The 13,192-nt window shown below is 36.9% G+C and overlaps 1 protein-coding gene across 2 annotated transcripts in view; it reads left to right on the top strand.

Moving 5' to 3' along the window:
• The window catches only part of COL5A2 (collagen type V alpha 2 chain), a 108,938-nt gene that overhangs the window by 65,059 nt on the left and 30,687 nt on the right, over positions 1–13,192 (top strand). For both annotated transcript variants that reach the window (XM_021399319.1, XM_021399320.1), the window contains exons 9-17: positions 248–292; positions 804–857; positions 1,464–1,517; positions 2,930–2,983; positions 6,779–6,832; positions 7,574–7,627; positions 8,929–8,973; positions 10,153–10,206; positions 10,874–10,918. In XM_021399319.1, the coding sequence (XP_021254994.1) occupies positions 248–292; positions 804–857; positions 1,464–1,517; positions 2,930–2,983; positions 6,779–6,832; positions 7,574–7,627; positions 8,929–8,973; positions 10,153–10,206; positions 10,874–10,918 (459 nt within the window). The remainder of the gene's footprint in view (positions 1–247; positions 293–803; positions 858–1,463; positions 1,518–2,929; positions 2,984–6,778; positions 6,833–7,573; positions 7,628–8,928; positions 8,974–10,152; positions 10,207–10,873; positions 10,919–13,192) is intronic.

Genomic DNA, 13,192 nt, shown 5'->3' with positions numbered 1-13,192 from the left:
AAGCCCATATTTTCCATGGCTAATGAATTACGCTGCTGTGGCATTTGGGTTTGAAGATTTTCATTTGATGTGCTTAATTTGGATGTCCTAACATAATAGCCTTTCGAGAGTTATGAAATGTTAACTAGGAGGTAGAATAGAAATGTTAACTAGGAGGTTGTTCTCAGGCAATTTTGCTGTCTCTGAAGGATGATTGTTACTTAAGGAAGTGTGGTCTTCAATGTGTAACATTTTATTATTTTGATAGGGTCCAGTGGGTCCAAGAGGTCCTCAAGGTCTCCAAGGAAAACAAGTAAGTGTTTCATTTCATAGGGTTTTAAGACAATTGGCCAAAGAAGATGACAGAGCATGTAGTAACTTGTATATGTAGAAGAGAACTCAGCTCTGAGACATATCTGTCTCAAGCATGGCTGAATGTGTCTTCATTTAGAAGAGAACCTAAGTATACTGCTCTCAAGTTCTGCTTCAGATCTACTCTATTGATTCTGTACAACAGATCCTTAACAAGGTTTTGACACAACACACATCTTTTAATGACTGAATGAAAATGATGTTTCTTCAATTGTGATTTTGGCATTAGCATGGTGTTAATGTCTAATGGCACTTCTGTACGGCTCAGGGATTCTCTAAAGATTGAGTAGTCTTAGCATCCACCTTTCACTCATCTTGCTAGTGAGCTGTTTCTGAATTAGAATCCAGACTGTCCCATATTCTGTTGTTTTCCTCATCCTGGATTTTAGTTTTTATCCTTTTATGTTTACTTTATAGAATTTGTAATTGTACTTACCTCATGTCAATTATAGGGTGGTGCTGGTCCCACAGGCCCTCCTGGTGAACCCGGAGATCCAGGACCTATGGTAAGACCAAATAAATACAAACACTTCTACAATAAAATTGCAAATGGTTTATTATACCTCCTTTAGAGGAGATCTTTTTCCATGTTGTCACAAGCAAAGCTAAGTAATTAATACTTAGATAAAGAGTTGTGGTGTTCAAAGCATGCTTTCGTGGATCAGTAAACTTGAATTGTTTTGTATCGGAATGATATTATAAAGAATCATTTTTACTTTGCCACCACAAACCTGAGGATGGGTAACCACTAGTAACACCGTAGCTGGTAGGGGAACACATAAAGGAAGATGAAAATATTCATTTTTTGAAGTGATATAATGATTCAAGGGTAAAAGTGAGAGACAGACTGGGAACAATAACTGATTTTAAATTTTCTTTCTCCTGAAGAATCCATCCTACATTTTTGTACTGTACATGTATACATTTTAACTTAATGCAGCTTTCTTAGGGGCAGAATGATTAGAGCACCACAAAATTCAGCAATCATTCTTAGGCGTATGATCATCCTTTTTCTGCACCTGTTTTTTTGTGAAACAAGACATTCAAACGGTGCAAATAGCTATTTCAGTGATGATTAGATGGACTTCTCAACAAATCTATTTATTCCTTAGGGTCCAGTTGGTTCTCGTGGGCCAGAAGGGCCTCCAGGCAAACCCGGTGAAGATGTAAGTTTCTTGTTGTTCATATCTTGTTTCATGTTTAATAAAACAAATATTGGCCTCTTTTAAAGAGTGACTAACCAGCAGATGTGTCTGTTGCAGCTACATTTTTTCAATTTCCATTTTGTAATCATACTTCTCATTATTGCAGTATCATAACAATAATCTTTAGCAATATTTTTCTGTTCAAAACCTTCCTTTCTTCCCATTACATGTTACCATGATACCCAAAGTTTAAGCACTATCTTTTTGTTATTTGTTTCCTCAGCCAGTTCTTCAGTAAGATGTCTTTCTTGAAATGGGGGCAAATTGCGGCCCCTCCTCTCTTTGGAATCACGTGATGAGCTAGAAGAACTGTAACAATAACATGCACCTGGATATGAATGATAAAATTTACTATTAAAAAACTACTTAATAATCTATTACATCCATAATTGATTTTATGATTATTTACATATATTACATGTAAAATACATGCATATGAATTAATAGATACGTACTGCACAACAGTAACCTAGGGATTTTCCATTAGATATAAATTCTTCTTTTGCAAAGCATGTTAAATCCATCTGAGCTGTGAACTGAAACTGTAAAGTGATTTGAAAGCTGGAGATGCCAGATGTTTTAGTATAGAAATTACCATGGTAATGGTTGCTTTCCTGCTAAACCGTACAAAACGTTATAAGAATCTGTGGAAAGAGTTTATTCTCAATGCAATGAAACTGAATATCAATACTACTTGAGGAACTTCCTCCATTTCCAATGTTTGTGTAGGTTTCTTTAATTGCATTTGTGATGGGTTCTTACTGTCTCTCTGTCCGAAAACTACTTTTCTCAAGCCTTTCATATTTCTGCAGTCTGGTGTCCTGGATGTATGTGAACTACTTGATACATGTATGGAATATTTGATTATGTGGTAGACTTTCAGTCTTTAAAAACATACTTTATTTTCTGTTGCTTTGTGGAGAAAACAGTCAATGACGGACCGATGTAGAATTAAATTATACTCATTTTACAACATAATTCGAACAGAAAGAGAAGTCACAAGCTATAATGCAAGTATTTTTAGATTTCTGTTCCTAAGGACAATCAAAACGATGTGACTGTCAGAACGACGTTGGCAAAGTGTGCCTGGTTCTCAATTCCCAGGCACACCACCTCGCAGCGCCACCTGGTGTTGCTGAGGTGCGCGTTAGACTCAATCTTCGGTTCCCACAATTCTGTTAAAATGCCTTTTAAGTTACTGTGTCTAATGAACAGTTAGTCGTGAGTGTAGTTGCTTTATGTTACTGAAATTGTTACAGTAAAACAGGATTTATAATACATATTTGTTTGAATGATAGAGTGGTAAGAAAACAGAAAATAAGAAAATTCAGTTTTCATGGTTTTTTTTTTGTTTTGTTTTGTTTTTCCCTTAGGGTGAACCCGGTAGACCAGGACAGTCTGGTGAGCCTGGATTTCCAGGATCTCCAGTAAGAGCATAATCATTTATGTTTTAGCAAATAGCTGTAATTATGTCATCAATATCTGTTTTGATAAGTGTAAAGCTTGCCCATTCAATTTCTAAAGTGTTTGTATCACCTAATTCTAACAATCCAGATCAGTGTAATAGCTAAAAAAAAAAAAGGTATTTCCACAGTCTTCTCACTTAATCTTGAGAATCATTTCATAGGTGCACATTTCAGCAGTTTCATGTATGAAATATACATGAAGCAGATGACAGTACCTGTGAGTTGTACAGTTCCCAGTTTCTCACATTGTCATTTGCAATCATATATATTATAGCATATAGTGATGTCAGTAAGGTGGCAGTGTTTACCTTTCCAGTCTGAGAGGCAGGGAAAGAAGTGATGATATCATAAACATTATCAAAAATATTGTTATGCATTTTCAATATGTAAACATGATTAAAGTATTTCCAAATAATAGGTACTTGTACTGCAGAGGATGCTCATCATGATTCACTCTAGAAATAAAAGAAAGCCGTTATGTCTGATAAGCCATTTTACAATCGTGTATAACATGATAATGTTACATTTGACCTGTATTATGAGTTCATTAGTCACATTTCTACACCTGGAAGGGAGTTGTAGTGTGGCTGAAAAGGAGACAGATAAATCCAAGAAGCTGCCTGATACACATCATCTCTGAAACTGCCTCCTTTTCTCAAAAGCATGCAGTTTTTGCCAGGTAATTTTGTTAGCAATGGGAGATACGATCTCTTCGAGAGAGAAATGATCCTTCAATGAGGCAGCATTATCTCCAAAGACTTCTTTCAAAATGTTATGGAGCAAAGGCAATGTTTTGTGAGCTGCTTCATGCTAATGTAGTCTATGGAGTATTCTGTTCAGATTAAGCTGTTCTATTTTTACTCAATAAAATCATCTTCTTTGTATGCTTTTAAAATAGTGCACACTGTTGAACATCTTCTGTACTTAAAGCCTCTAATAAAATTCTGGGGAAAGCTGATCAGAGAGAGCATATGTACATATGCTCTAATCCCAGGATACTGTGGAGAGTAGGATTTAGTAGAATCATAGAATTGCTCAGGTTGGAAAAGACCTACAAAATCATACTACTCTAAGTCTAACAACCCACCACTAAATCATGTCCCTGAGCATCACATCCAAATGGTTTTTAAACACGTTCAGGGATGGTGAGTCAACCACCTCCCTGGGGAGCCTGTTCCAGTGCTTAACAACCCTTTCTGTAAAGAAGGTTTTCCTGATATCCAACCTAAACCTCCCCTGTCACAACTTGAGGCCACTTCCCCTTTTCCTGTCACCAGTGAGAAGAGACCAGCCCCGCTCTCACTGCAATCATCTTCCAGGTAGTTGAAGAGACCAATGAGGTCTCCCCTCAGCCTCCTCTTCCCCAGACTAAAGAGCCCCAGTTCCTTTAGTCTCTCTTCGTAGGGCATATTCTCCAAGCCCTTCACAAGCCTTGTTGCCCTTCTTTGGACCTGCTCCAGCATCTCAATATCCTTTCTGTACTGAGGAGCCCAAAACTGAACACAGTACTCACGGTGGGGCCTCACCCATGCCGAGTACAGGGGCAGGATTACTTCCCTAGTCCTGCTCACCACACCATTCCTGATACAAGCCAGGATGCCACTGGCCTTCTTGGCCACCTGCGCACACTGCTAGCTCATATTCAGCCAACTGTCCATCAGCACAACAAGGTCCTTTTTTTTAAGGCAGCATTCCAGCCACTCCTCTCCAAGCCTGTAGGGTTGCCTGGGGTTGTGACCAAAATGCAGGACCGGACACTTGGCCCTATAGAAACTCATATGCTTTACCTTGGCTCATCGATGCAGTCTATCCAGGTCCCTCTGTAGTGCCTTTCTACCCTCTGGAAGATCAACATGCCCTCCCAGCTTGGTATCGTCTGCTGTATATCCAGTGTAATGGATTTACAGGATCTTTCTGCAAAAAACAAGCTGTTAAACAAGGTTAAAACAGGTATTTGTGTTTGCATTAAAGCCAGAAGACTTCCTAATGAAGGAAAAAAGTATTTTAACTGCATACACACAAAAAAAGGCTCATTAAAAGCTTTGCTGCAGTTGCGTTACACTATAAAGAATAGCATTGTTTACATGGTTTGTCAGAGAAGTGTGCAGTGTCTTGGTCAGTGGCTAGCCCCATAGGCTGCTACAGAGATACCTAATGGCTGTTTCCACTTGTGCAGGATTTGTCTGCTTGCCATGTGATTTGTCTCATGTGTGTGCTTCATCATTTGATTGCCCTCATTGTATCTAATATGCTACTGCTTAAGCACACCTCAAATTTTTTAATGGGTTTTATTCAGTTTAAATAAGTATAATTTTAGGATTTCAAATTTACATGCAAGACCTTGTACGATGACTGAGATTGCCCTTTGGTGAGAAGCTCACCAAGTATGATAATGTGAAGAAACTAGCCTACTAACTTAGAAAATCCATATCTTTACAAAGTAATTTTTCCTTTAGGGAGTACTCCCCTTTCTGGAGTAATTTCCAACTTAACCTTAAGATCAGTCATTATCTCCATAATTGACTACGAGAAGACAAAGGCATCTCTTACGTTTCTTAGTGCTAACAAAGAAACAACAGTATGTAGAGAGCTCTTCTCTTGTGCTGAGATCTCACATGTTCTTTCTTGCTCCTGTGGGTATCGCTGTTACTTCATGATGCTTCTTTTTGTATAATACATACATATGAATTTTAATATGCCAAAACATATGAACTATGCTCTTTTTGATAATTTTTGTTTGGAGGTACTCAGTGTATTTTTTTTTTTTTTTTTTGCTAAGCAAGATTCTGCTGCACCTTACCCTTTTAAATAGTAAATCACAACAGCAGTGCCCTTGGTTGCAGTGAGACAAAGCAGGAAGTTATTTGTACTGCTTTTTTTCCAGAGAGGTTTGAGAAGCTCTTCCTTATATATGCTTTTTGTTTATTAAGACAATATATATCAGTGATTCTTTCAAAAACCTGTAGATGAGCTAGGGATGGATTATAGGTCCCTACATAGTGAAGAACTGTGGAAGTGGAAATGCCCGTCTGCTGCTGAAGTGAATAATTGCTTGTGCCAGAGAGGAAGAAATATGTCTAAACAGCTTGTTGAACTGTTGCCCGAGACTATGAAGATTCTAATGTTATTTCCATTATAAATTAATATGGCCAGTATTATAGCATAAGGGACCTTGCTTCCTTTTGTTACTTAGCCTGTCCTGAAAGAGAAATCCTGCAACTTGGTAGAAATTGAAATGCAGGGCAACTTTGATTTAATTACCAGGTATGCTTTAACAGCAGTTGTTTATTGTGATATTTGACTGATATATTCTGATATTATAAATGCAGTTCGCAGTTTTGGCCTCCTTTTCTATTTTATGCTAAATAATGACTGATTTTTTGTCTTTATTTAATTAAATTTTCTTCATCTTAAGCTTCAAAACTTGATCTACCATTGGTTTTTACTTCATTTTTCTGTTGAAATTTGAGATTTGGTCATACAACAATGTAAGCTATAAAAATTTTAGTGTCAGTGAAAATGCATATAATGTTGGGACTGTCTAGCTTCATAGGACATTACCTTGTTTTGTCTGTGACTCCCTTAAATGCTGTACCACGGTGTATTATATCACCATGGTGAAGGAGTCTTAGGAATGTTATTACTAATTAAAATGACCCTCTTCCCTGTAAGCAGTGTTGTTACTAGGTTTATCTGCAGAAATCCGTAGCGTTTACTTGCTGTGTTTTTTTTTTTTTTTTCTTTTTTACTTTTTAGGGGCCTCGAGGCTTTCCTGGTGCTCCAGGTCTTCCAGGTCTCAAGGGTCACAGGGTAAGAAAAATGGCCTTCCCTCTCCTTATCGATGATGTTTCAAGACACTTTCAGTGTAAAGACATTCAGCTGGTTTTGCATTTGTGATGAATTTGACTACAATTTGACTACACTGTTAGTCCTGCCAACAATAGCAGAATCACTGCCGTTAGAGAGAGAGAGAGAGAGAGAGAGAGCGCCTTGTAGAAAATCAGTGCTATTCCCCATTAAGCTGACCTCAGTTGTATTCTTTTCTACTTTCTTCTCTTTACTTTCAAATGTTCTGGGAATCTGGATGGAGCTTGCATGAGTCCTGCCAAGCTTCAGGAGGCACAAAGCAGACAGTTTTCTCACTTAATGGCAAGTCTTTCGTTAGGGTGGGGAACTTGAGCGGTGGGTATGTTTGCAAGATGGAGTGATTACAAACTAGCAAGTTTTCTGGCCAGAACTTTACTTCAGAGAGAAATAAATGGGTTTCCTATTCCTCAGGGCCTCCTCCTTGTTGTTTTAGGATTTTTTTTTAAAGGAAAGTAAATCCAAGGAAATGTACCTTATACAAACAGTTTCCATTTAGGAAATGTTTAGAAACTTTTTCCATAATTTTTTTTCCTTCTATTTTTTCCCCCCTTTCTTGCTCTTGCAGACTGGAGTCTGTTCTTAAGGTCCTGGTATTGAATTATTTTAACAATAATAGTAGAAATGCTGTGTGTATATGTGTGTATATATAAATATAAAATTGTGGTGAAATTATAACTCTTACAGGGTTTGAAAGGTCTCGATGGTCCAAAAGGTGAAATTGGAGCAGCTGGAGCAAAGGTATTTTCAAGGCGCATGAAGAGTTAAACTGTTAACCATGTTTTATGTAAAGCCAAAGTAATGAAAGTCAGTAGATAATAGCATAAAGCTTTGTACACCACTTCTGTTGGTGCTGCTTTCATGGAGTTAATGTTTTTTCTAGGGAGGCTATATGGACTTGTCCATTTTTACTGTGTGCTCAATCTGTATTAATTATTATCAAATCTCATGTCTGGACTTCATACAAAAAAAAAAAAAACATTTGGGTTTGTGTTGGTCACAATTTCACCTGGGATATCATGAGGTGAATGTGATGTCTGTCTGCAACACCTGTGTAATGTTGAAGCTGTTGAATTCTGTTAGCAAAGAGCCCGTACACATTGCCACTTGGCCAGTTTGTGGTCCATTCCCTTGGATAACCACAGACCAAATGAGTGACTTGGAGCAGAGATTAAAGATAATTTTCTAGTATTTTGTATAATAAATATATAATATATATAATAAAATAAAGCAATGCACAGTTAAAGTCTAACTTTCTTCTCTTAATTTACCTTACTGGGTTTAAACAAGATTGGCTTAAAGGAAACAGATGTTGAAGGGGAAAGAAAACATATTTTATCAACCCAAATATTTTTCACCTGACAATTTAATTCTCTTTAGAATACTCGCTGGTTCCACAGCACCTTTATTATTTTATCTCAAATCAGGGTAGTCAGCTGCAGTCAGTGCTTTCAAGATGGATTAAAAGTTATTTTAATAAAGCATAGAAACCTACTTTCAGGCTTTTGCACCTTGATTAGTGCTGATGCTAAAACATTTTTGGCTTGCTGAAGGTGATAATCACAGGTGGAAAATGACCTATTCCTTCAGCTTGCAAATGCAGTGAATGAAGAGTATCTTCCAAAAATGTATATGAAAACGTGAAATTAGAGCTAAAGAGAGTTAGCAAAGATGTCTCATCTTAGACAAAGACAGTCTGTAACTTTCTGTGGAGATGGGAACAGCAGAAACATTGGACTTGGTAGAAACAGCACAGTAGTTGGTGTGTGCAGTCAGCTAGGACAGATAGGAGGAGAATGCAACAATTTCTTGTGTGTAAATCCTGCTGGCTATTGTTTTTTGTTGCTTTTTCTCCTTGTCAACCAGTGAAAAGCTAGTGTCAGGGTGAAAGCATGCCTTTGGTGCGTGTGTGATGCACACAGGTGACTGTTCAAATCTTCTTCTTAGGCCTAACTTAAGTGCAGAGGAATGGGTTGAAACATGTAGTTCTATTTTCCTTTAACCTGTATCCTCTAACTGTGCTATTTCATTTCTTTTTCTAGGGAGAAGCTGGACCAACAGGTGCCATGGGTGCAACAGGTCCTCTAGTGAGTATTACATGTATTGGCACTACCACGTATTACCAATATTACATATTACCAATAGTGCAAGTAGGAATTTTATGATTTTGAAATCCATACTTGATGCTTTGAAGCTGAATTTTCTCATTACTAAAGCTTTGTTTTCTACTGTACTAAAAGTAATGTTTGTACATTGTAAGAAGTTATTCTTGACAATTCACAGACATACAAATAATTATGATAGACTCAACAGAAATTTTAATGTAGGTTTTGTAATTGTTTTCCTACTCATAGAAATTTAGACATTTGGGGGTAACTAAAGTTTTTTTTTCCATGTTAATGCTCCATTTGAATTAGGTTGCTTTGAGATGAAATAATTTAGATCAGAAATGCACTAGCTAAGAAAACCACGGAGAGAGGATTTTGGATATTATGGTGAGGATAAGCCTTTATGGCATAGAAATGGAGAAGCCTTTTCTCAGCATAGCTTTCATTCAGATGTGTTTTAGGAAAACTGTAAGTGGTACAATATTTCAAAAATTCACTTTCAACTGTGCTTGTAGACTTAAAGCACATGCATGGTATCAGATAATGACATCTCAGCAAAGCACTATCATGTGTTATGCAGAATGTAATATCCCTGAAGGGGAGCCTTGTTTGTGAATGAGCCATAGTAAATGAGATTTCATTATTGACCCTGGTGAGAACATACAGAATTTATTCTAATGCTTTTAGAACTTGAAATACTATTGGAGCAGGAAAAGAGAAATTATAGTCCATTAAATTTCCCCTGGGCAAGCTTGTGAAGCTGCAAGGATTTGTGTGAGCTCCTATTTCTTTCCTGTCATGGAACACTTTTTCTTCCTACACTTGTAGGAAGAAAAAAAAAGCTTGTTTTCTGTAATCAGAATTTACATCAGCTGTCCTTTTTGTGCTTGTAGTCTCAGTGAAGCTAATCATGTTCTCATTAAAAACAAATAAAGAAGACAGAACAGAAAATTCCTGAAGAGCAGTATAATGCAAAGGTTATTTGAAACAAAGGAAAAGTCAAGAATTTTTGAAGAAAAAGTAAAAAGAAAAAAAATAGTTTGAAAAAAAAAAAAAGGAAGGGTCTCCTCTGCTATGAGGAAAAAAGTCAAGTGAACTATGTTTTCCACTTTTTGTTGTTCTGTTCTTGAGGATTGCATTTCTTATTCTTTCTTCAAGGGACCTAGAGGAATGCCAGGAGAAAGAGGTCGAATTGGACCACAGGGTGCCCCTGTAAGTAGAGTCTTGGTTTGTCTCCTTATAATTCCTATTTTGTTTTAATTTAAATTTAAAGCTGTCAGCCTGAAAGCTTTTGTGTGACTGCTAGTTACTTCAGTGGTGAGTTCTGCTGTAGCTTAAGAAAGTTACAGCCTGAGTAGAGTGTTGTGGGGAGAAATCTTTAATGTGTATTTCAAAAGTCACTTCTAAAAAGAAAATACTAGCTCTGTGCAAGAATTGTAATTTCTCATGCTAAAACTTTTCAACAGGACAAATATCCTCAACACTGTATTTTTTTTCAATGATTCAATAATTTCTCCTTTGTTTCTATGAAATTTCTCTTGAAAGGCTATTTTCAACAAAAAATGCTGAACTAGAAAAACAAAAACGGGGATTCACCTCTATATGAAATCATATTTAAGTAGAAATTTCCTTCTCTTGCTTTATGTTTATGTTACTGCTCCACACAGTGACACTGTCAAAATGTTGGCCTCTCTAAAGTTAATAGAGAAATCTGTTTCCTTAAAGGAAACATGATTTCTTCCAAAAGTATTATACATCAGTGCTCAGAGGGATCTATAATCCAGCTTTTATTTGAACACATTAGTCTGTGTGGTTGTTATCACAAAAGTTAATGATAAAAAAAAAAATTGAGTTCTGTCTTGTCCATTGTCATATTTAGGGTGGACGAGGTCAGCACGGCATGCCTGGGAAGCCGGGACCAATGGTAAGTTGCTTTCTAATCACAATTTTTTTCATCTCACATTTACCTCTTGCATTTTGGCATCACCAAGAGAAGCACATATGACTGCTGGCCATTGCTGGTGGCATAATTGATTCCTGGTTCTGGCAGTGGACCAGGAAGCTACTGATCTTGGCTTTTCTGCTGTTTTCTGAAAATGATGCAAAGTATTTTACTTAATCTAAAGGTTTTAATTTGCAGAGGACTAGGATAGTGTTTTCCCTGGACAGATGATGTTTTGCTGCTTTTTTGAAGTGGGATCCATGTTTTAGGGTGATAATTGTCTTAAAATATGTATTGTAATGTAAAACAGTTGTAATTGCATATTTTCTTTCTTAACATGCAAAATTGACAAATGAGATTTTACTCAGCAAGAGGAAATACACTCACCAATAGCAGAACTTAATACTTGCATTTGCTCTGTTACAAAACATATAAAAGCCTGGCATTTAATTATTTAGTCACACACTGAACTGAGGAACCAGCAGCATGTGTATGAATGTCTTCAAATTGATATAAAGTTCTTCACTGAAAAAGCTTGATATGCTCAATGGCAGAATGCCTCACACAGCTGCAAGTGAGCTGAAGATGATTGTGGCAGTGCAAAGTGTGGATGTTAGCATACTGAAGGGTGATAATTTCAGCCCTACAATCCAGTCTCAGTGCATTTGCAAGATACATTTGAGTCAACCCACAGGAGCAAAGGTATAAAGAAGCCAGAGGTTTTTTTTACACCAATCCCCAAATATATCTGCCCACAATTAATTTCTTTCTGTAGAGACTTCCATAGTATCAGAGTGATATAAGCCTGAGAAACATTTATTTACATGTGTTGTCTTAATGACCAAACAATTTTATGACAAAATTCATTAAAAATAATTAACTGTAATAGAAGCTTGAAAATGAATATTGTCTAAAAGCTTCAAAATGCAGTTAGTGCATCGTGGAAGAAGGGTAAGTTAATAGAAGAATCTTTAAAACAATGAGAAGATTTTTCAGCACTGACATCAAAATATAAAGGTTAAAAAAAAGCTAGTTCCCAAACTATGAAATTCTGTGTGAAGGCTGAATTTTTTATTTGGCGTAAAATGTGAGTTCAGCTTCACTGGACATGACAATTGGTTGGCAAACACTTTTGGCAGATTCTCATGCATACTCACAGGGAGATAGAGATTCTTAGTGCATATGTTTCTAATTGGAGGAAGAGTTAATGAAAAGCATTGTTTTTTGAGTCGGTGCACTGGTCTACCCTAATTCTGGAATTCTCCTTGAAATCAGGGAGAGATTTGGCTTATGTGTATTTGTGATCCAGTTAACTGGGACATAGGTTTTCAAAATTATACTTGGTGAGATATTACATCATTCTATAGAAATCCAGTGCAAGGTCATGGCAGAAATGTTGTCTGTAATTAATACTCACTGGGACAAATTGTTCTTTAGTTTGTCAGCAAAACTTCATTGCATAGAACATTCTTTCACAGTATGCATCATATTTTACAAAAATAATCAGGAAACGAAAGAGGAATCATCTGGGAACCCAGCATTGTAGTGAATATGTATAACCACTGTGTGTCACCCCTCAGAGTTTATAATTCCGTAGGAGTAGTCTTCTGTTTAATATATTGTTCAGCAGAAGAGACATTATGGAAGTGGAAACAATAAATTTACTGCAAGGTGCTTCATTGCAAGTCTTTCTGTTTAACAAGGTTTTCATCATAACGTGCATGTATATTAAAGTACACACACTTGCTTTTCTGTGACTTTGGACAACCTGCCATTTAATGCAAGTCCAGCTGTTTGCATCCATGCCCAAACATAGGCCACGTAAGGGTGTGCCAGTGCTCTGCAGTACAATGCACCCAGAATTTGACTCTAGATCTAGAAATAGCGTAGCTACATAATAATTCTATCTGCACAAGCTCTCAGATATTCTTAGGTCTGGCATTGACTGTCTTGAGGTATAAAGCTATTTGGAAAGAACTATACTGCTTTTTGGAGCTGAAGGTGTGCCTCTGCACAGAAATATGTTTCATGGTGTGCTATAATCCAGCCTCTACTTCTCTTCCCTTTCCAGAAATGTTGCCTATCTCAGGACAAAGGTCTGAACAATAAGCTGTTCCTCCTGTACATCTGTGTCTATATAGCCTCAAAAGCCTGATACAAAATCTATGTTTTAAATCTTGCAAGAATTTGGTTGTGAATTTGGGAATCTCAGTGAGAAAGAAGTGTAGGAAGTGGGGACATGTAGTTGCTCAGACT

This window comes from Numida meleagris, chromosome 5 (genome assembly GCF_002078875.1).
Source record: "Numida meleagris isolate 19003 breed g44 Domestic line chromosome 5, NumMel1.0, whole genome shotgun sequence".
Taxonomy (NCBI): Eukaryota; Metazoa; Chordata; class Aves; order Galliformes; family Numididae; genus Numida; species Numida meleagris.
This window is presented reverse-complemented; position numbering and strand designations above follow the sequence as displayed.